This window comes from Hyperoodon ampullatus (genome assembly GCF_949752795.1).
Source record: "Hyperoodon ampullatus genome assembly, chromosome: 11".
NCBI classification, from domain to species: domain Eukaryota; kingdom Metazoa; phylum Chordata; class Mammalia; order Artiodactyla; family Ziphiidae; genus Hyperoodon; species Hyperoodon ampullatus.
Window position 1 is genome coordinate 100,093,551 of NC_136924.1, and position 21,654 is coordinate 100,115,204.

At 59.9% G+C, this 21,654-nt stretch overlaps 1 protein-coding gene across 2 annotated transcripts in view; it reads left to right on the forward strand.

The window, feature by feature from the left end:
- B4GALNT3 (beta-1,4-N-acetyl-galactosaminyltransferase 3) overlaps positions 1 to 21,654 on the forward strand; it is a 95,472-nt gene extending 73,818 nt beyond the window's left edge. Inside the window, exons 4-20 of one of the 2 annotated variants that reach the window (XM_079714306.1) lie at positions 5,851 to 5,946; positions 6,314 to 6,404; positions 6,753 to 6,853; positions 7,304 to 7,371; positions 8,431 to 8,509; positions 8,628 to 8,694; positions 10,237 to 10,380; positions 11,164 to 11,273; positions 11,962 to 12,062; positions 12,286 to 12,347; positions 12,896 to 13,700; positions 14,673 to 14,992; positions 15,714 to 15,867; positions 16,085 to 16,157; positions 16,520 to 16,673; positions 17,209 to 17,335; positions 18,999 to 21,654. In XM_079714306.1, the coding sequence (XP_079570432.1) occupies positions 5,851 to 5,946; positions 6,314 to 6,404; positions 6,753 to 6,853; positions 7,304 to 7,371; positions 8,431 to 8,509; positions 8,628 to 8,694; positions 10,237 to 10,380; positions 11,164 to 11,273; positions 11,962 to 12,062; positions 12,286 to 12,347; positions 12,896 to 13,700; positions 14,673 to 14,992; positions 15,714 to 15,867; positions 16,085 to 16,157; positions 16,520 to 16,673; positions 17,209 to 17,335; positions 18,999 to 19,107 (2,661 nt within the window). In that variant the 3' untranslated portion in view covers positions 19,108 to 21,654. The remainder of the gene's footprint in view (positions 1 to 5,850; positions 5,947 to 6,313; positions 6,405 to 6,752; positions 6,854 to 7,303; positions 7,372 to 8,430; positions 8,510 to 8,627; positions 8,695 to 10,236; positions 10,381 to 11,163; positions 11,274 to 11,961; positions 12,063 to 12,285; positions 12,348 to 12,895; positions 13,701 to 14,672; positions 14,993 to 15,713; positions 15,868 to 16,084; positions 16,158 to 16,519; positions 16,674 to 17,208; positions 17,336 to 18,998) is intronic. The other variant, XM_079714307.1, reaches the window with a different exon arrangement.

Genomic DNA, 21,654 nt, shown 5'->3' on the forward strand with positions numbered 1-21,654 from the left:
CCGGCACACCTGTACCAGGTGATATCATCAGGTAATTAGGCCCTGCCCTGCCCTGCCCCACCTGGAGATGGCATGGAGAAAATCATTGGTCCAGCAATCCAGCCTTCTGTCTTTGAGGACAGTTGGATTCTTTATTTTTTTATTTTTTATTTTTTTTGCGGTACGCGGGCCTCTCACTGCTGTGGCCTCTCCCGTTGCGGAGCACAGGCTCCGGACGCGCAGGCTCAGCGGCCACGGCTCACGGGCCCAGCCGCTCCGCGGCATGTGGGATCTTCCTGGACCAGGGCACGAACCCGTGTCCCCTGCATCGGCAGGCGGACTCTCAACCACTGCGCCACCAGGGAAGCCCGGATTCTTTATTTTTTATTTTTGGCCTCGGCTCTCGGGATCTTAGTTCCCCAGGAATCAAACCCGTGCCCCCTGCAGTGGAAACGCGGAGCCCTAACCACTGGACCGCCAGGGAAGTCCCTGGATCATTTTTCTTAATGAATCAATGATTTTGAAAGATTATAACTACATAATATTCTGCATTTATTAATCATTAGTTTTCTTACCTTTTTTGGCCAATCAAGGATGGAGATATATACGTATATATCTCCATGACAGCAGTGACAAACAGTAAATAGTGATTAAAATAGGATTGACTTTTTAAAGAAATAGTTGATCTTTTAGTAAGTGTGTTTAGCCTTTTGGTGGTAAATGCCTGATTTCCACGGACTTTGTCCTTTTATTATTAAAAGTGGCTTATAGGGAATTCCCTGGCGGTCCAGTGGTTAGGACTCTGGGCCCTCACTGCCGAGGGCCGGGGTTCAATCCCTGGTCGGGGAACTAAGATTCCACAAGCCACGCGGCATGGCCAAAAGAAAAAAAAAGTGGCTTATAAAATCCTCATTACAGTCTTCATGGATCTTCAGGGAATCACTGATCCAGTCTCCTTATCTTACCAGCAAGGATAATTAGGCCCTGTTTAAATAACTAGCATATGCCGTCTCCCAGCTACAGTGGTGCCCTCTCCTCCAGCCCGTCGTGGGGACCTCGGTTCCCCTCTCCTTACCTGTCTCCTGCCTTTTGACATACGGTTTCAGCAGGAAGTGCTCAGGTGAAGGACACGTGTCATTTACTGAACATCTGCTAGCTGTCAGGGCTGGCAGGTTGCACTGTTGTTGCCCCTTTCCTGGCGATGGCTCCAGAGGGGTTGACTCAGTCACTCCCCCAAGGTGGCATAGCTACTGCAGCCCTGCCCTGCCGGTGAGCACGGAGAGAACACGGGAAGGCTGACCGTGGTCTCTCCCTTGACCGTCTCCCCGCCCCAGCCCTTGGCCGCCAGCAGTTCAGGGTCTCCGAGGCCAGCAGTCTCTCTCAAGCGAAGCAGGCTTAGTCAGTCCACTCCCTGTCAGACCGGGAGTGGACGGCTGGTGGGCTGGGCTTCATGGGGTAACCGCCCTCAAAAACTTGTCCCTGTCAGCCCAGATCATAAAACACTGACTAGCAAACCCCACTAATTAACAAACCTCAGTGCCAGTTTATTCACCTACCAGTCAGTATACGGTCCACTGACCAGACACTGTCTGCTGCTCAGGCCGCTCCCCCCAGAAAACCAAAATAATTATAAGAAAGATATTTGGTGAACGCAGAATCAGATCAAAGCAAGGCAGAGTCCATGGGTGACGTCACGCGGGCTTGGTGAGGTGGTGTCTCTCTCCTGAGAGGAGGGCTGGGACCTTGATTCCCCTTCTCAGGCTCCCCCCGCTTTTTTCTCAGTTTCATTGAGATACAGTTCATACACCATATAATTCACCCATTTAACCTGTACAATTCAGTAGCTTTTAGTATATTCATGGAGTTGTGCATCCATCACTTTCAATTTAGAACATCTTCCTCACTACTAAGGAGACCCCTCGCCTGTTGGCCATCACCCCTTCACTAACCCCCAGCCCCCAGCAAGCACTAATCTACTCTGTCTCCCTAGACCTGCCTGTTCTGGACACGTCACATAAAGGGAATCGTATGCTCCGTGTGGCCTTTTGTGTCTGGCTTCTCTCACTTGGCATTACGTTTTCGAGGCCCATCCATGTGGTAGCCTGTATATCAGAACTTTGTTCATTTTTTTGCTGAATAATCTTCCACTGTGTGGATGGACCACATTTTATTATCCTCGATAGATGGGTATTTGGGTTGTTTCTGCTTTCGGCTCTTGGGAATAAAGCTGCCGTGAACGTTTGTGTATGGGTTTCAGAGCGAATCAGGCTGCCCTTTATTCAGGGCCCTGAACCACCACCATCATACACGTTGTCACCGTGGGGAGACACAAGTGACACCACAGTTCAATTACAAACCATCTGTTCCAATGGGGATAATTCCCTCCATCAGAATTCCACCAGACGGGCCTCGGGCCCTGTCCTCCAAATCTAGAGCCACCTCTTATCCTCTTGGAGCCGGGACCCCCTGGATTCCCAGTGGGAGCTCCCTCAAGGGGCAGGTGTGAACAGGAATCGAGTAGCTCGGGTGGGCTTCCCTGGTGACGCAGTGGTTGAGAATCCGCCTGCAAATGCAGGGGACAAGGGTTCGAGCCCTGATCTGGGAAGATCCCACATGCCGCGGAGCAACTAAGCCCGTGCGCCACAACTACTGAGCCTGCGCTCTAGGGCCCACGAGCCACAACTACTGAAGCCCGCGGCGCCTAGAGCCCGTGCTCCGCAACAAGAGAAGCCACCGCAATGAGCAGCCCCCGCTTACCGCAACTAGAGAAAGCCCGTGTGCAGCAATGAAGACCCAACACAGCCAAAAATAAATAAGTAAATAAATTTATTAAAAAAGGAAAAATAGTAGCTCAGGTGCTAGAAACTCTGAACGGGAGTCCGGTGTGTAGGAACTGGTGACCTCATTGTCCTGCTGGGTGGAAGTCACGTGGTCCAGCCAGGTGTGCTGGTCTCGAGCTGGCCGAGCAGCGGCATGGTCTGTGCTCACACCCGTGCTGGGCTGCTCACCCCTCCTGGAGGTGGACCTGGCCACCCCGCCTTCGTGCCCTCTGCATCTCAGCCTCTGCAGTAGCCCTGACAGAGGTGGCTCGTTTGTCTGCGTGTCTCTCTCCTCTGAGGAACGCTTTTCATCTTTGCGTCATCACGGGTACAAAGCAGACATTTGGTGCTTACAGAATAAATGAAGGAACATATGGTTCCAGACTTAGCTTCTCCAAGCATTTGTTCACTCAGATCATTAAGATGTGCAGGGAACCCACAGAGGGAGCTGGAACTCTGCCTGGGGAAGTTGCAGAAGCCTAGGGAGAGAGATTTGAAAAGAACCTTGAAGGGTGAGCTGGAGTTTGCAGGGTGGGGAAGGAAAGGGCCTTCCAAGCAGGAAACAGCATCTGCAAAGGCACAGAGGCGTGTGTGCGCTGGGGTGTAGGTATGACCGGGAGTGGCGTGAGGTGGGGCTGGGAAGACAGGGTGAGGTTTTGTTCAGAAGCCTCAGGGAACCCTCGGAGGTGTGAAGCGCCGGAGTGGCGTGATCAGATCTGTCTCTAGAAAGACAGTTCTACAGGCAGTGTGAGAAGTCAGTGGTGGGAGACTCCTCCATCCGGTTGGGAGGCTCTGTGAGCCCAGCGAGGCTGGCAGAGACCCTGTGGTGGGTGGAAGGCAGTGGACGTGGTGGGTGAGCACCCACCAGGCTGCATCCGCACCCCCAGAAGCCCTCCCACTTCCACAGGGTTCATTGCTGTGTGCCCTTAGGGGCTCAATTTACCTCTCTGGGCTTCAATATTCTCACCTCTAAAATGAGAGGGTTCAGGGGACTTCCCTGGTGGTCCTGTGGTTAGGACTCCGAGCTTCCACTGCAGGGGGCGCAGGTTCGATCCCTGGTTGGGAAACTAAGATCCCGCATGCCGTGTGGCGTGGCCAAAAAAGAGAAAGAAATAAAATAAAAAATAATAAAATGAGAGGGTTCAACAGGTATTTTCTCTACTGCTTGTAGGCGGGGGTTTCCAATCCGTCTTTGGCCGTGGACGTGTTCTGGGCATGGGAGTAACCAGTGCTCTTCCCTGGGCCTTAGCTCTGCTGGCCAGTGGAGAGAGGGGTCAGAGGGCAGTGCTGACAAGCCAGAGTCCCACGTCCCTGCCCGACACAAGCTTCTCCAAAGCTTGGAGGGACATGGGCCCTGGGTGGGGGGGGCGGGTCACCAGTCAGGGCCCGGGGAGGAAGAAGGTGCCCACTGGTCCCTCAGGGATGGTGTCCATCCCCTCCTACAGCCTGAGGGCAGGTGGAGCATGGCTGGAGGGCTGGCTCTGTGCTGAGTCAGGGCCTAGCCCCTGGGGATGTGGATAGTCCTCCCCCTGCCTGGGTTTCCCCGCAGCATCTCAGGCCCCTGCTGCTACATAAGCAGGGCCCTGAGGGGCAGGTGGGGGTGGCTAGCCCAGCTCCTTCCTCCTTTCCCTGCCCAAGCCCTTGTAGCCTCTGGCCTCCTGGCTGAGCACAGCAGACTTCTGGGGGCGTGCGCCCCCCAGTTTGCTGTGGACTCAGAGTCTCCCGGGAGGGGCATGGAGGAGACAACTGAGTCTTGTAAACCGGACTTAGGAATTTCCCCAGAAGTAGCACAATGTCCCCATTCTTTCGTTCCAAGAATCCCTAGCCCGCCCCCCACCTACCCAGCCCACATTCTCTCTCCCACCCGTCCCAGCGCCCCACTCATATTCTGGGGAGCGACGGCTGCTACCCGCGGCCCCGGGAAGAGCCAGGTTGCTGAGGGGACGGGTGACGGGCTCTCCGCGTGGGGACGGGACCGTCCTGTCTGGGGGCTCTCCCCGGCCCCTTCTTTCCCCCGTCATCCCTCCCTGTGGGTCTCTTGCTGAAGCCCTTCTGTCTGGGCTTCCAGTCTGGCTGTCCTTTCCTCCGCTGTCTTCCTTAAGGGCGGCTTGGATTTTGATACCTGAATATCTGAGGGCTGGAAGGGCAGGGCCTGTCTGTGTGGCCTGATGGGGGCCCACCTCCCGCACCTGGAGATGAAGCTGGGGAGGGGTGCGGGGAGTGGGGGAGGGCTGAGATGGGGTGATCTGAAGCCCTTTGTCAGGATGACTTGGGACCCTGTCCCCACCCCCTCCCCCTCCCCACCCTTCCACCCACTCAGGGTCCCGGCTGCTGCCCTTGCCCTCCCCTCCCCTCCCAGGGGGGCCCTGTGCTCCCGGCCTCCACGCTCAGTCCCCTGCCCACCAGCCCCACAGCCGAGGAGGGGAGGCAGGTACCTCCGTGCTCCTACCTTCCCAGGGCTGCCCCGAAGGCCCAGGCACCTGGTGGGCATCCCGGCAGAGGCCTGGGCAGCATGAAGCTCTGAGCTCCCAGGAGAGCCGTCAGAGCCCTTCTGCCGATGGGGCCCCCAGACCTCCTGCAGCTTTGCCAGCTGCTTCCCCACGAGGGCAGCCAGTAGCACGAAGACCACGGGTGGATGAGGTTTCACCCAGACAGCTGTGCGGGTGTCCTCTTACGAGGCAGTAGAGGCGGTAGGGGAGGGAGAGCGGGTCCGGCTGGAACCCCAGCCTGGCACCTCCCTCCTGCCATTGTGTCCTGGCTGGTACCCCCCCTGCCTGGGGGATGCAGACCAGCCCACTTCCTGCATGGAAAGAGCCGGGAGTGTGTGTATGTGCGTGTACATGCATGTGGGCGCGTGGACACGTGCAAGGACAGAAAAACAGCCCCAGGCCTCAGGGCCAGGCCACGGGGATGAGCTTCCCCAGGCAGCCGTGGGTGCCGAGGATGGGAATGGGACTGGCGTGGACCATGACCTTCAACAGTGAGGGGCGCTCGGGCCGGGGCTGCAGGCCGGCCCCGTCTCACGCTCACACCCTGTCCCTGTCCCGTGCAGTTCCGGGGCCGCGTCAACCTGCATGTGTTTGAAGACTGGTGCGGCAGCTCGATGCAGCAGCTGCGGAGGGACCTCCACTTCCCCCTGTACCCACACGTGAGCGCCTCCTGCCCCGCTCCTGGCTCTCACCCCTGCACCCGGCTTCTGTCTTCCTCACCTTCCCTTGCTCTTCTCTGGTTCGTTTCCTTTCCTTTATCCCGTGGGCCCCCTTCTAACGCCCACAGTGTCTCCCTCGTTCCCTTCCCGGGGATCTCCTTGGCCATATGGTTTACCCGGGAGGCCGCCACGTACGGTTGTGGGGCTGTGCACTCTTCCAGGTCACCTGGATAAAGAAGCAAGTGGGAGCGGGAGGCTTGCCTGCCTCACTCCCTCCTCATCCTCCTACCAGCCCTGAGCAGACCAACCTCTTCATATCCCTCTTCCCTCTTCCGGGTAATGATTCCCCTCTGGTTTCCTGGCACAGATCCGCACAACCCTGAGGAAGCTGGCCGTGTCCCCCAGGTGGACCAACTATGGCCTCCGCATCTTTGGCTACCTGCACCCCTTCACCGACGGTGAGGCCAGCCCCGGATCCCGCTCTTCCCCGTCCTGCCCGAGCTCTCAGGGTGCCCGGAGCACATCGCCTGTTAGCCTACCCTCGGGGGAGGGGGGAGGTTGGCCGTGGTGAGGCCTCACGCAGGCCCCCAGGCGGCCACTTCACGCCCTGATTTGAAGGGTCTGGAACTAGCTTGTCCTTCCCTGTAAGTCTCCATCTCCACGGGGTCTCCCAGGGTGTAGAGACCCCCACTTTACAAAGAGGGGAGCCCAGCAGCAAGCCCCCAAAGAAGATTTACCCTGAGACATGAGAGCCCGCTATGTGGAGGCCCGTCCTGCTCTCACCTGGAAACTGCCCTCATGCCCAGGGGAGATCCAGTTTGCCATCGCCGCCGACGACAACGCAGAATTCTGGCTGAGCCCTGATGACCAGGTCTCAGGCCTGCAGCTGCTGGCCAGCGTCGGCAAGGTAGGGTCCCCACGGCCCCATTGGCCCTCCCACTGCCCCCAGGAGCCAGGTCACCTGCCTCCATCAGGACAGTCTGGTGTGACAGCAGGGAAGGGGCATGAGAAGCAGCATTCTCCCCCGTTGCCTCCCATCCTACAGAGGGATGGACTGGGTGTGGCCGGGAACAGACCCCGGGAAGACTCAGGACTGGGCCACACCCATCCTGGGTGCTCTGGTCTTGATGCTGAGGATTCACGTGGTGGGCGCGGCTGCTGGGGGGGCGGCGTGCGGGGAAGGGGAGTTACTTCCCGAGTGGTCCTGCGTCCCCTCCCACCCTCCCCAGCTCCCCGCCCCCCTCCTCCCACTCTCCTCCTCTCTCCTTCTGCCTGTGGCCCCTCACTCACCACTTCCCACCCTCCACACTTTGCCTCTGCGTCCGCCCTTCTCTTCCCTTGCTCCCCACACCTCCAGACTGGAAAAGAGTGGACTGCCCCTGGAGAATTCGGGAAATTTCGGAGTCAAATGTCCAAGCCAGTGAGGTGAGTAGGGAGCGTGGTGACAGGAGCGGCAGAAACCCCAGCCTCTGTCAGGTGCCGAGAGGCCAGCTCAGGGCCGGGGCCCGGGTCCGGGGGGCACTTCCCCACTCCCCGCCCCCCGCCCCATCACAGAGGTTCAGTGAGCCAGGGCCACGTGCATTCAGGTAAACCAAGTCTTTGATTAGAGACCACCTGGCCCATTCTTCCTCACTTTACAGATGAGGAACTGAGGCCCAGAGAGGGCTGTGACTTAATGAGGGTCACACAGCTGTTGAGTAGCACTCAGGACTGGAAAACAGAATGGGTCTCCTTTCTCCCCGCCCTTGCTTGCCCGTTTTCTCCATCCCTTCAGGGTCCACAGCTGGACCACCGCTGCTCTTTCTGAGCTGCAGAAAGTTCCGAATGGCGGGGGCCCCTGGGCAGGCTGGAGGGAAGGCCTGTGGTGGCTGGGATGGGAACTATCCCCGCCCCCAGAGCGCCACCTGGTGGCCCACACACACTGGCGAGAACACGTGTTGGCTTGAAGGTTCCGGTGCTGATGTTGATGGTAGTGAGGCAGTACAGCTTGTCCAGAGCACTGACCGTGCCAGCCCCTGAGGTCACCACTTCCCGTGTGACTCAGCACAGCAGCCGAGGATGAGGGCTCTAAAGCCAGACTGCCCGGGTCCAAACCCCAACTGCGCCCCTTATTACCTGGGGACTTTGGGCAAATTACCCAAATTTTCTGCGCCTCGGGGTTCTTATCTGCAAACAGGGATTACGTGAGTTCATGTGTATAAAGCACTTAGCACGGTGCCTCCACATAGGAACAGCTCTCTGAGGGTTAACAGAGAGCTGAGTATCCTGGGAGGTTAGTGCTGTTGTTATCCCATCTCACGGGAGAGAAGCCTGAGGCCGCCCTGTCAGTAAGCGGTGATGGGGCTTCTGACCCAGACGCCCGCCAGCAGGTCCCTGGGACCAGGAGCAGGGAGGGAGGGACGGGGCGTGTGCAGCACTGGGAGCGGGCTCAGGCGTCGTGGGGGCCTGGGAGACAGCCCCCTGTTCCCTGCCCTCTCCTGCCAGCCTGTCAGCCGCCCGCAGGTACTACTTCGAGGTGCTACACAAGCAGAACGACCAGGGCACCGACCACGTGGAAGTCGCGGTGAGCCCCCGAGGTCCCCTCCGCCCCTGTGCCTGGCCGCCCCTCTGCCCAGGCCCTGGAGCCCTGTTCCAAATCAGCCACCTCCAACCTGCCGCGTCCACCCTCTCTCCTCTCCCAGTGGCGACGGAATGACCCCGGGGCCAAGTTCAGCATCATTGACTCCGCTTCCCTGTCCCTCTTCACCAGTGAGTGTCCTGCCCCAGCCTGGGGACGGGCCGAGGTGGGGCTGGCTTGGCGGGGGGGCCGGGAGGGCTGCTTGGAACGAGGTGTGGAGGGTCCGGACCAAGGAGCAGAGCCTGAAGGGGCGCTACGGTCAGAGGTCCTTAGCTCCTGGGGGGTCGGTGACCTGTGAGCGCCTTCCGGAACCTCTCTGAGCCCTCGCCCCAGAAAAACGCCCGTCCGCCTCCACACGGTGTTGTCCGTATGATTTCAAGGGGATCCAGAGACCAGGACGCTCACTCCCGATGAAAAGCCTCTGAGGGAGGCCAGTCCCTATTTTGCAGATGAGCCGCCATGGTTCTCACACGGCTGTGGCCAGAGGAGAGACAGCGTTGTCACCTCTCTCAGGCTGCAGTCAGTGGACTCCCCGAGTGTACTCGTTGTTGCTTATGATTTCCCCCTGCCTGGAGGCCCCACTGAGAAGTCACCCCTGGCAGGTGGGCCGTGTGGGCCCAGGTATAGGAGGAGCTGGCAGAGCAGAAGCCCTGGCGAGGAAGGGAAGGTGGGTCTGGAGGAGACTGGGAGATGGTGGGAAGAGCGTATGCGCGGAGGGCAGGATGGAGAGCGGAACAGAAGGTCTGGTTCACAGGAGAGGGCGGCAGTGAGGAAGGGGTGAGAGGGGTCGGGGGAGGCTGCCGGTGACCGAAGCAGGAGGCCAGGGCTGAAGGGCCAGTTGGTGCCAGAAGAAGAAGGGAGATCGGGATCCATAGACTGAGTGTGAACCAAGGAAAAGGAAGCCCGAGGCAAATTCAGGGAAGAAATCAGTGAGATGGGCCAGAGGTAACCGAGCTCTCATCTGGGGCCACGGCAGATGATCTCAGGAAGCAGAGAGCAAAGACAAGCAGCCAGCCCCCGGGGCTGGTCAGATAGGGGACAAGTAGTTTTGAACACCAGGCCCCCAGACGGAGGTGAGGAGTGGGTGCTGGAAGCCTAGGGGCTCCCTGCTTGGTGGGCGTGGGCTTGTCTGCTGGAGAGGCTGAGACACACGGCCTGGGTTCACCCAGCTTTGTGCGATCTCAGGCACGTGACTTCGCTTCCCTTTGCCCAAGTTCCTTGTCTGTAAAGTAGGAATGATGATAATAGTACATAAGCCACAGCAGCTCTGAGGATTAAATGCGTTGATATTTGTAAGATGCTTGGATCAGCGCCTGGCTTATTATTTAGTAAGTGCCCTTCGTGTGTTTGTTAAATAAACAGACTTCTAATGATGAATTTCCAGCAGATAGCAGTTAAAACATTTTGAGGAAGAGGTGGCTTTTTCCAGCTCACACAAAACTGTGGTGTGTGCTGGCGCTGGGGCTGGTGGAAGGGGTCCAAGGGAGACCACAGGTGGTGGAGGCAGGGCTGGGGGGAAGCGGGATTGAGCGCATCCCATACTGTACCAGCCTGGGGGTACGGAAGCCTTCAGTCGGCCCCTTCCTGGCCCCTCCAGGAGGCAGGGGCCTGGCTTCTGGGCTGACTTTCTCTGGGAGTCCAGCTGCCCTCTGTTCTTTCCTCCCTGGGCGCAGATGAGACAGTCCTGAGGATGGATGAGGTGGGCCACATCCCGCAGACAGCAGCCAGCCATGCAGGCTCCCCAGACCCTCTTTCCAGTGATGAGCAGCCCCTGGCCGACATGCTGCGGCCCGACCCTCGGGACACCCTCTATCGAGGTACGACCTCACCGCGGGCTTGACCTCCCGCCGGGGGACGCACTGCCAGGTCCACGGATGTCGGGGAGGAGGCCTCTGTGCTACCGCAATATCCCCAAATCAGAGACTCTTTTCTTTTACTTGTATGAAATATAACATGCATACAGAAAGGTACAAAAATATAGATGTACAGCTTTGCAATTGTAGAAATCATTACAGTGCAAACATTACAGGACAAGAAATAGAGCCAGAACCCAAGTGTGCCCTCTGCAATCACGTATATGGGTTTCTTATTGGATTCTAGCTCTTGCCTCCAGTGAGAGAAGTACGTCCCCACTAAGGTGTAGGAGTCTTAAGCTGTCCAGAGTGTTTACATTTTAAAAGACGACAAAGTGTCCCCTTCCAGCCCTGTCCCCCCAGCCCACCATGACCACCGGAAGGGAATTCAGTTACTGACACCACACTAGGGGGAGGCTTCTTGGCCTCACTGGGAGTTTCTAGGCCTGTTTTGAGGCTGGCCCTTTACAGCGATCCCAGCACTGTCCTGTGCCTCGAATCAGGCGCCGCGTGCGAGCTCTCTGCCTCCAGCTGCCCCTGGAATCCACCCCCACCCCCAAGAGTGGTGGCAGTCTCCGCTTGGTGGCCTCAGCTGCCGGGCTGGACGCTGCCACGAGTGAATACAGAAATGTGTGGGCTCGGGGCCGCAGGTCCAGCCCTCACCCCGCAGCCGGGAGGCTTTGTGGCTGTGAGCCGGCCTGTTTCAGGCTCCCTCACCCAACCTCACCCCGCCCCCTTCTGCCCCAGTGCCCCTGATCCCCAGGTCCCAGCTCCGTCGCGTCCTGCCCGACTGTCCCTACAAGCCCAGCTACCTGGTGGACGGGCTTCGTCTGCAGCGCTACCAGGGACTCCGGTTTGTAAGTCTCGGGCCAGGCGGCGGGGACAGGCGTGGGAGGGGGCTCGCTGCCCGTGACCGGGACTGCAGAGGCTGGCCCCTCCTCCCCACGCCACACGCCTGCAGGCGGGATGCCTCCTGGGGCCCAGAGAACCGGCATTTCTCTGTGCCCGGCCCGGATGGGCTGCCCTGCGGAGCCCGAAGCTGTGCGGGGAGGGCTGGCTGAGGCCTCCCACCCTCCGCCCCGAGGGTGGCGGTATTTATTAAACTTATAGACAAGGCGCTGGTGAGGTGAAGCTCCGCTTTAGAGAACCCCTAGCCCACACGGAAGCCCCAGGGGCAGGACCCCGCTGCGCCCCCGCGTCCAGAGGTGATGGCGGGAGAGGCTGGGGGCAGCCGTGGGGCAGGGCTGAGAAGGCTTTTCGTGGCCGAGGCCTCGAGCTATGTTGAAAGGGGGCAAAAGACGGTGCAGGGAGTAACGGGTTGTCTCAGGACTGTGGGAGGTGGCAGGAGAGGGAAAGGCCGCAGGAGGGACGGGGGTGGGGTGGCCTCGGCTGCAGCTGCGGAGAACGAGCCAGGGCAGGAGACGGGGACGTGCACCCGGGGAGCTTGACTCGGGCACGTTCTGTCCAGAGCCCAGGGGAGGGCACGTCAAGGGTGGGGTGGAATCCAGATGCTGCGTCCGCTGCAGCCCTGCTTTCCACCTCCAGGTTCACCTGTCCTTTGTTTACCCCAATGACTACACCCGCCTGAGCCACATGGAGACCCATAATAAGTGCTTCTACCAGGAAAACTCCTACTACCAGGACAGGTGAGACACTGATGGGGCAGGAGCCGGGAGGGCTGCCTGGACCAGAAGGGCCACAGAGACCCTCCACCAAGGAGCCTTGGCGCTTCCTGGGTGCTTCACACAAGCACACGTGCACACACGCAGCCTCCCCGCTGCAGCCCCGGCCAGGCGTGACCTCAGGCCGCCCCTCCCGCCCCCGCCATGGCCTGCGCGGTCCCCATGCCAGCCTCCCTCACTCCTGCAGGCTCAGCTTTCAGGACTACATCAAGATTGACCAGCCTCCGAAGCAGGGGCCAGAGCAGCCAGGTACAGAGTGACAGCCGAGCTTCCAGGCCAGGCCGGAGGGTGACAGTCCAGACTGTGCCAGCCGCCCCCTCCCCCCGCAGGAGCTTACAACGCAAACCCCACAGCCCTTCCCCTCAGCCCCAAGGGTGGGGGGAGGAGCCCTTCTCCCCCTCTTCCTTTCCAAGGCACATGTAGAGGACGAAGGGCCCTGGGGGACGCCCGAGGGCCTCGCTACCCCGGCCCATCTTTAGGGAAGCTCTGCTCTGCAGAAGCACCGTCTTCCTGTGGCCTCTCTCCTTGCAGCACTGGGGACTGAGTGGGGCTGTCTGCTGGGTCCCTGCACGTGCCAGGCCCCGGCTCGTGCTTTCTGTCTTCGTGTCACTCACTCCTGACAGCACCTCTATGGAAGAGGGAGACCCTGGCTTTAGCTGAGGTTGAGTAACTCACCCTGGGCCCAGGGCAGACCCCGCCAGGGACCCCCACTGTCTCACCCACTGGTCCTCAGCTGTCTTGCGGATCTTGCTGGGGAGAGGTTGAAACCCCACACAAGGGATGGTTGTTGTTGACAGCAGGTTCCGAGGAAGGCCTTCTAGAAGAATCCCAGTACGGAGAAGCAGCAGAGGACACCCCTGCCCCTGACGGCCAGAACGCCAGGACACCAGAGGGGAAGCCAGGGCCCCCGACAGACCCCGGGCAGAACGCCACCAACCGCCGCCTCCGAAGCCTGCGGAGACTTCTGGCTCAGCCCCAGGCGGGCCTGGTGGTGCTCTCTCCCACGCAGAACTCCACAGCCCCCTTCCCAGCGAGGACCAGCACCATCCCGGCCCAGCCAGCAGAGAAGAAGGCCAGGAAGCCCAACCCCGAGCCCCACCAGGCCCCACGACATCCTGACAAGTGGCCCCCGGGACACCCAGCAGGGCACCCGCCTCCAGTGAAGAGGCCCAGACCCGCGGGTGGCAGCCCCGGGAAGACACTGGGGCAGTCCCAGTGGCTGAATCAAGTTGAGTCGTACATTGCAAAGCAGAGAAGCGGTGACAGGATGGAGCCTCCGGACCCCAGGGGGGGTTGGCCTAAGGAGGGGGAGGAGGTGTTGGCAACAGCTGCCGGCCAGGAAGGACGAGCGGAGGGAGAGGACGAGGGCGAAGAGGAGGAGGAGGAGGAGGATGTGAGTGAGGTGTTGGAATACCTGTCCATGTTCGACCCGGTGGTGAACTGGGACCAGACCTTCAGTGCCGGCAACCTCGACTTCCAAGCCCTGCGGACCGACTGGATTGACCTGAGCTGTAACACGTCTGGCAACCTGCTGCTTCCCGAGCAGGAGGCGCTTGAGGTCACGCGGGTCTTCTTGAAGAAGCTTAACCAGCGCAGCCGGGGGTAAGGTAAAGGGCTCTCGTGGGCTGGGCAGGGGGGGGCCCTGGCCGCAGGCGCCTGGGAGGATGAGTGCCTGTCAGGTCTCCGTGCCACCATCAGGCAAGGGGTGAGATCCCTGGGGCCTGGCCCAGGATGCGGGCTGAACACTGGGAAGGCTCTCAGGGAGGGAGCTGGTAAAGAGATGGGACAGGCAAAACGGGGGCTAAAAAGACACCTTGAGACCCAGATGTGGGCTAGAAGGGCGGGGGCAGAAGACATGGATGAGTGCTTTGTTCTTTCATTCATTCATTCAACCCACCAACATTTTTCTGGTTGAGATAAAAGGCACATACCATTCAGTTCACCATTTTGGAGTGTACAATTCAGTGGTTTTTAAGTGTATTCAGGATGTTGTGCAGCCGCCACCGCTATGTGATTCCAGAACATTTTCATTGCTTTTATTTAACTTAATTTATTTATTTATTAAATTAATTAATTAATTTTATTTTTAGCTGCATTAGGTCTTTGTTACTGCATGCGGGCTTTCTCTAGTTGCCACGAGCTGGGGCTACTCTTCGTTGCGGTGCGCGGGCTTCTCATTGCGGTGGCTTCTCTTGTTGCGGAGCACAGAGTCTAGGCGTGCGGGCTTTAGTAGTTGTGGCACGCAGGCTCAGTAGTTGTGGCTTGTGGGCTCTAGAGCGCAGGCTTAGTAGTTGTGGTGCACGGGCTTAGTTGCTCCATGGCACGTGGGATCTTCCCGGACCAGGGCTCGAACCCGTGTCCCCTGCATTGGCAGGCAGATTCTCAACCACTGCGCCACCAGGGAAGCCCAATAGGTGCATTTTTAAAGATGGCAGCAGTGCTCACTGGAGCGGGTAAGCATCGTGCGAGCATGTTAGCCAACGGCAAAGCTGGGCAAAGACCAAGGTCTCCTGATGACTGGCCTTGCTCCCACGTGTGGGAAGAGTGACCCAAGCCCCGCACCCTTTCCGCCAGGAGGTACCAGCTGCGGCGCATCGTGAACGTGGAGAAGCGTCAGGACCACCTCCGTGGGGGCCGCTACCTGCTGGAGCTTGAGCTGCTGGAACGAGGCCAGCACCTAGTGCGGCTCTCGGAGTTCGTGTCCACACGTGGCAGGCAGGGCGTCGATGCCGCTGGTGGGGAAGAGGCCGAGGCCCGGAACCTGCAAGGCCTGGTGTGGAGCCCACACGACCGCCAGAGACATGTCCTGAGTGCCCGGGCCCCGGAGCCCAAGCTGTGCTGGCCCCAGGGCTTCTCCTGGAACCACCACGCCGTGGTCCACTTCATCGTGCCGGGTGAGCCTCCTGCCACCTGGGCGCTGTCCGCGGAGCAGGGACCTCATGTGATCCCGAGCCCCCGGTCTCTGCTCCCTGCTGTGATTTCACAAGAACTTGTGGGAGAGGCCACTTTGGGAAACTGGGGCTCACAGGAGAAAAGTAACTAGTCTGAGGTCATGTGGGCAGTCAGGGCCGGAGCTGGGAAGGATGCTGACTCATAGGCCAGCGGCTCTTCTTACTGAACCAGCATTCAGGGTTGGATGTGAAAATCAGCCGGGGCTGCTGGCCTGGGCTTTACAGCTGGCCTGGGGCAGTGAGACAGGGAGGGCAGGCTGGCTGGTTTTTATAACAAGAGAGGGGAGCCCATCAAGGAGTGTAACCGTAGGGTCGGACGGAACGTAAAGGATGACCGTAAGATGGACAGCTAGAGGGTCTGAGTGTGAGAGCCCAGCAGGGTAACCGTGCCGAGCTGATGACAAGCCCCAGCCCCAGGCCTTCCCACAGAGCCCTCCCTGGGAGGCTGTGCGGGGGTGGGGGGGGATGTGGAGGCCCCTGTAACGGTGAGCTCTCCCTCTGCCCTCCGTCCCCCGCTGCTCTGCTGACCTTGCCCGTAGCCGCATTACCCTCAGCCAAAGTCTGATGGGACTCCTGAGCGCGCAGGAACCGGGAGTGGAGGTGCCCTCCTTTGCGTTACCTCTGCTTCTTTCTCCCCGCCTGCCCCGCCTGCCCCACCGGGCAGTAAAGAACCAGGCGCGCTGGGTGCAGCAATTCATCAGAGACATGGAGACCCTGTTCGGTGTCACCGGCGACCCGCACTTCAACATCATCATCACCGACTACAGCAGCGAGGACATGGACGTCGAGATGGCCCTGAGAAGGTCCAGGCTGCGCAGGTGAGGGTGTTCTCGGCAGGGCACAGCCGGAGCCACCTCTTCCTGAAGCCCTGCCAGCTTCCCTGATTCCCAGCCTCTAGCTTTTCCCAGAGGCCGCACCCGCCTGCCCGTAGGCCCATCCCAGGAGCACGCGCCACCTCTTCTCTGCCTGCCAGCTTCCCCCTGGGACTGCCACAGCCGGGCCCTGAGGCTCAGCCCCTCTCTGCTCTCCCCGCAGCTACCAGTACATGAAGCTAAGTGGGAACTTCGAACGCTCAGCCGGGCTTCAGGCTGGCGTGGACCTGGTGAAGGTAAGCGGCCTGAGAGACGTGACTAAGGCTGCTGAAGAGACGCATAGACGGCCGGCTCCTCGGGGAGGAAGGGTCGAGGACACGGGGGCCTCTCTGCTGCGCCGCAGGCCCGGTACCGGGGTGGGAGCGTTCGTGCGGGGTCCTCGGAGTCCGTGAAAGGTCGGGGAGGAGTCGGGATTCCCTCTGTGATGGTGAGAACAGTGCCCTGATGCCCAGTACCCTGGAAACCCATCCGACAGTTTGTTTCACGCAAGTTTGTCAGTCACTGAAATGGGAAAGAGCCTGAGGATTGTCCTAGAGAGCAGCCTGGCCTCCTCGCCGGGGTCTGTAGGGGCTGCTGACCCTCCCACCTCTGTCCCCAGGACCCGCACAGCATCATCTTCCTCTGCGACCTCCACATCCACTTCCCAGCTGGAATCGTCGACACCATCCGGAAGCACTGTGTGGAGGGCAAGATGGCCTTCGCCCCCATGGTCATGAGGCTGCACTGCGGTGCCACTCCCCAGTGGCCTGAGGGTGAGCCTGTCCTGGGCTGGGGAGGGTAGGAAAGGCCCCTCTGCCTTGCTTCTTAACCCAGAGCTGGAAATAGTCATGTCTACGATGGCAGCACCTCTCCCCCACCCTCCCCTTCCGCTCCTCTGCCCGCCCTGGACAGACCGCAGAGAAGTGCCCCCAGGGCTGAGCTGACACAGCAGCAGCAGCAGCAGCAGCAGCGATGAACATTTCCCGCCTCATCTTCCCCTTCTTTTGTTCATCAGACCTTTATTAAGCACTTACTCTGTGCCAGACAGCGCGCTGTGTGAGGATACAGAGATGGGAGGAAGATTCCCCACGCCCTCGGGGGCTGCTGCCGTCAGAGCCTCCTGTAGGGCTGCCACCAGCCCTTGGTCCCTCCCTGGTAGGACTGCTGCCTTCCCTGGACCCGGAACCTTAGCTCGGGGGGCTTCCCCCCCAAATAGGCAAGGGGCTCGTTCAGATGAGAGTTCTCAGCCTCAGTCTTCTCTGTCCTCCTGGCCCTGGGTCAGCTCATCTGGAGCTTGTCTGTCCACAGGCTACTGGGAGGTGAATGGATTTGGACTGCTCGGCATCTACAAGTCAGACCTGGACAGGATCGGGGGCATGAACACCAAGGAGTTCCGAGACCGCTGGGGTGGAGAGGACTGGGAGCTGTTGGACAGGTGAGTGGGGAGCGAGGGCACCTGAGAGACCTGGGGTGGGGGGCCCTGGGATGGGGGCAGGGCTCGATCCCCCCCAGGCCCAGCACCGCCTCTTGGGGGTCAGATTCCTTCCCTGGCTGAGACTGCATCTACTGGAGGGGATACTGCCTCTGCCTGTGTCACAGGGCGGGTGTGGTGGGTGCCTGGCAGACTGTCAGGGGGAAGAACACAGACTCTGAGCTGTGTAGATGTGAATGGTACTGTTCTCGGCAAGGCTCCCGCCTGCCCACTCGGGAGAACACGGCTGGGGAGGAGGCTGAGCTTGTGGCGGTGGATAAGAGACCCGGCAGAGGGTCGGGAAAAGAGCCAGTGTGGACTGTTAAAGGGCAACAGGTATCCAGGAGGTTCTGGGTCCCTGGAACCTGGTAGAAGGGAGTTTGGGGGAGGAGGACAGGGTCTGTGGTATGTAAAGAAGAGGCAGGACCAGCCGGCAGGGCGCGGGTGGGAAGAAGGGTTGCAGCAGAGAGCAGGCTGGTGGGACCCCAGGATTTCAGAGCACGTGGGTGGTGAGGACGTGGAGGCTTCGTCTGAGATTCCTCCGTCAAGAATTTATTGCCAAGAGAAGGGGAGGGAAGGCGGACGCTCCCTTGAGATTTGAGCTTAAGGGGTGGGGGCAAAGGAGGGAGAGCGGAAAAATCCAAGAGAGCAAGGGAGTAATTGCTGAAGCAGTGCCCAGAGGAGGTGGACAGGCAAGGTCAGGGGCTCCGGGGGAGAGGCGACCTTGACAGCGAAGATACGCTCTTCTTCCTGAGAGACAGGGCACTTCCTCACCCCCCAGTCACTGGGCGCCTGTACTTGGCCGGTGATGTACATCCATCACCTCCTTTAGTCCTCCCCAGACCTCTGTGAGGTAGGTGTGATTGTCTCCGTTCTCCAGATGAGAAAACTGAGCCTTGGGGAGAAGTTAACAACTTGCCCCAAATCTCACAGCTATGGCTGTTGCAGGCTTAACAACCCGGTCTGTTTGTTTTTTCCCTAGAGAGCAGGCAGGAGGGAAGGTGACAATACTAAGGGAATTTAAGGTGCAAAGGAGGGAGGGTGAGGGAGCTTGTATTAGATAACGCAGCTCCCGTAAAGCTCTGTCCGTCAGACCCCAAGGTGGACAGAAGCCTAGGCTGGTGTTACCTCCACCACTGCCAAGAGGCAGACCTCGACCAGTCCTGGACCTCCCTGCCTCCTCTGAAGCCCGAGGAGAGAGAAACAGCTCCAAATTCCAGTTATTTCCACCTGCTGGAAGCGCAGGCCTCCCAACAGGCCATGCATAGGGAAGGGGGGCGGGGAGGGATGGGGGAGGTCTGCTCTGTGTCCTCCACCCCCCAGCCCCGTCCCCCGCCTCCATCATCTCTGGTTCTCACCTCACCCTCGCCGTTATCCAGCCCGTCGTTATCTTTTCTAGAGGGAGAGGCTCTGAAAGATGCCGTGCCTCATAGGTCCGGAGCTGGGCTTCCAGCCCAGGCCCTTTGGCTCTCTTTGCACGCCCCACCCGCTCCCCTGCCCCGTGGGGAGTAGCCAGAGGGTGACAAGGACAGGGCCTGGCGGAGACGTGGAAGGCAGGCTCCTCGGGGGCCCCCTCCCCACCCTCGCCTCTGTGCACCTGTTGCTCATCCCCCCCCTTCCCACCCAGGATCCTCCAAGCAGGCCTGGAAGTGGAGCGTCTCTCCCTCCGGAATTTCTTCCATCACTTCCATTCCAAGCGAGGCATGTGGAACCGCCGCCAGATGAAGACGCCGTAACCCCGGGGGTGGCCCGCTGGACCCACCGCTTCCGGCCCCTGCACCACGGTGGCCTGGCCAGTGCCCGCTTGCTGCCGGAGGGGGAGAGGCCAGGGAGCAGGGGCCGCACTGGGCCCGAGGGGCCTCCGAGCCGACACCCCCTGCTCCGGCAGCTGTCCTCCATGGAAGGAGACCAAGACCTCTCCCCACCTCTGGGCCTCCGGGGCCAGGAGATGGGAAAGAGACGGGACAGCTCCCGGGAAGGGCGGCGGAACCGGGTTGAGGAAGGAAAGCCCTGCCTGGGCGACACCACCCTGACCGGGAGGTCCCTTCCAGCGTCCACCCTGGGCTCCTCAGGGGGCAGTGGCCGTGGACTGGGAAGCTCTCCTATTGGACGTATTTTATTGGGGTTTTTATTTTTTTAACAGAAAACCAAAACTGTAACTGTCCCGATCCAGCACTGACTGTGAGTGGTCAGAGTCGTGCATTCAGGGGGGCCCCACATACCTCAGACCCACAGGTGCGTCCCTCGGTCCTTGACCAACAGCTGATTTGTAACCGAGGGGCCGGCCTCACGTGGAGCCGTTCTCAGCTCTCCCGCAGGCATGTGACTCCAGGACACGCATATCTCTCCCAGGTGGCCACCCGACAGCTGGCCACCAATTAGGGCATTAACCTTACCCTCCAGGTGGCACTAACTCCGGACTGGCATCCTCTTCCCGGCGTCACGATGGGCAGGGGGCTCCTGGCCCCCTGGTGTTGGGTGAATAGGCCGTGTATCATGGGCAAGGTGGGGAAGGCAGGGACGAGAAGCCCCTTTCTGTCCAGCGGCCTGTGAGCTGGGCCTTGGGGACCATGTGAAGCCGAGCCGGGAGAGGGTGAGAAGAGGGGTGGGATCCAGCGGGAAGGGATGAGAAGGGAAGTGGGAAGCTTGAGTCCTCACAGCCCAGCTCCCTCCTGCAGAGGGGGCCCCAGGCCGGCCCGGTGGGGAAGACAAGGAGGAAGACGCTCGGAACTAGGGAACAGGGACCCCGGGGGAGGGTCTGGGGAGGCGAGGGCGTCGCTCTGAACTACTTCCTCACGTGGAAGGGAGCGGGCCGGAGGGTGACAAGTGAAGCCGTTTCAGGGAACACAGCCCCTGACCTTCGTAGTCCGGGGCACCCTCTCTGTCACCTACGATCACGCACTTACCTTGCACTAATGATCCCAGACGCCTTCGTGGCTGGGGATTTTTCTACTACTGCTGCCTCTGCCGCTACTCTGATTCACCAACGGTGCATCGGACACTGCATCTCGAAGCCCAGTGTCTGTGAGGAAGGGCGTAGGGGGAGGTTCAGCAGGGCCCAGGGGGCCAGTCAGCTGGGCCCAGGCTCCGTGCTGTGGTGGAGTCCAAGTCACAGCACGTGGAGCTGCAGGGTCTACTTGGTGGGCCCTGCATTCACCAAGAGCATGAACTTGACGTGTGGGAGAATGGAGCCCCTCGAGAACCTTCTGGAGGTTGAAGAGAATCCCTGCCTCCCTCTTAAGAAATCAGGAAGGACACAGGCTTTTCAATTCATAGACTGTGGTTTACAGAGGCCATATCTGCCCTCAGGCCGTGGCTTTTTATGGTCCCTGCTCAGGCTCCGTGCCTTGGGAAGAGGGCTGTAGGGAGTAGGTGAGAGTGGCAGTTGGCTGGCTGCGGCGCCAGGTTTCTTTCTGGGGCCACTCGCATCCCTGGGCATCGCCCTGCAAGGCCCAAATCTACCCAGGCAGCCCTCCCGCTTCACCCCTCCTGACAACGGGAGCCCGCCCAGCCTCCCCTGCCTGATCCATCACCCCCTCTGCCCCAGCCAGTGCCTTGTGTTTGATGTTTGTTACCTCCACACCGCCTGCCTTAATGGAGAGGGCCCGGCACGGCCCCTACTCTGTAGGGAAATGTGTAGGGTGGGGGGAGGGAAAGCATTGAATACAGCATCTTCTCAGAAAACAAAACGCTCTTGTGTTTTCCTCTTGCCCATCAGGGTGGGAGAGGGCTGGGCCCAGGGTTCACGTCGCCGTCCTGCCGCTGTCGGGCCTCTGATGGACGTGCCAGGGACCCTCCACCCTTCACCGCCTGGCGGGTGGGGTCAGCCCTCCCTGGGCTGAGGTTTACTCGAAGGGGCGCACCTGGTTCCTGTCTGAGGAGCATTTTCTGAGCACTAGATTCATGGAGGTTGGTGGTTTTAGTTGAGAAAGGATGGTTGGGTAAACAGTGGAGAGAAACTGAGGTGTGGCTTATCCTAAAAGAGAAGATAGGGGCTTCCCGGGCGGTCCAGTGGTTAAGGATCCAGCTTGCAACGCAGGGGACGCGGGTTCGATCCCTGGTCGGGGAACTAAGATCCCACATGCCACGGGGCAACTGAGCCCGCGTGCTGCAACTAGTGAGCCCACGGGCTCTGGAGCCCACGTGCCACAACTAGAGAGCAGCCCGCGCGCCGCAACTAGAGAAGCCTGCGCACTGCATTGAAGATCCTGCGTGCCGCAACTAAGACCTGATGCAGCCAAATAAATAAATAAAATGTTAAAATAAATAAAAATAAAAGAGCA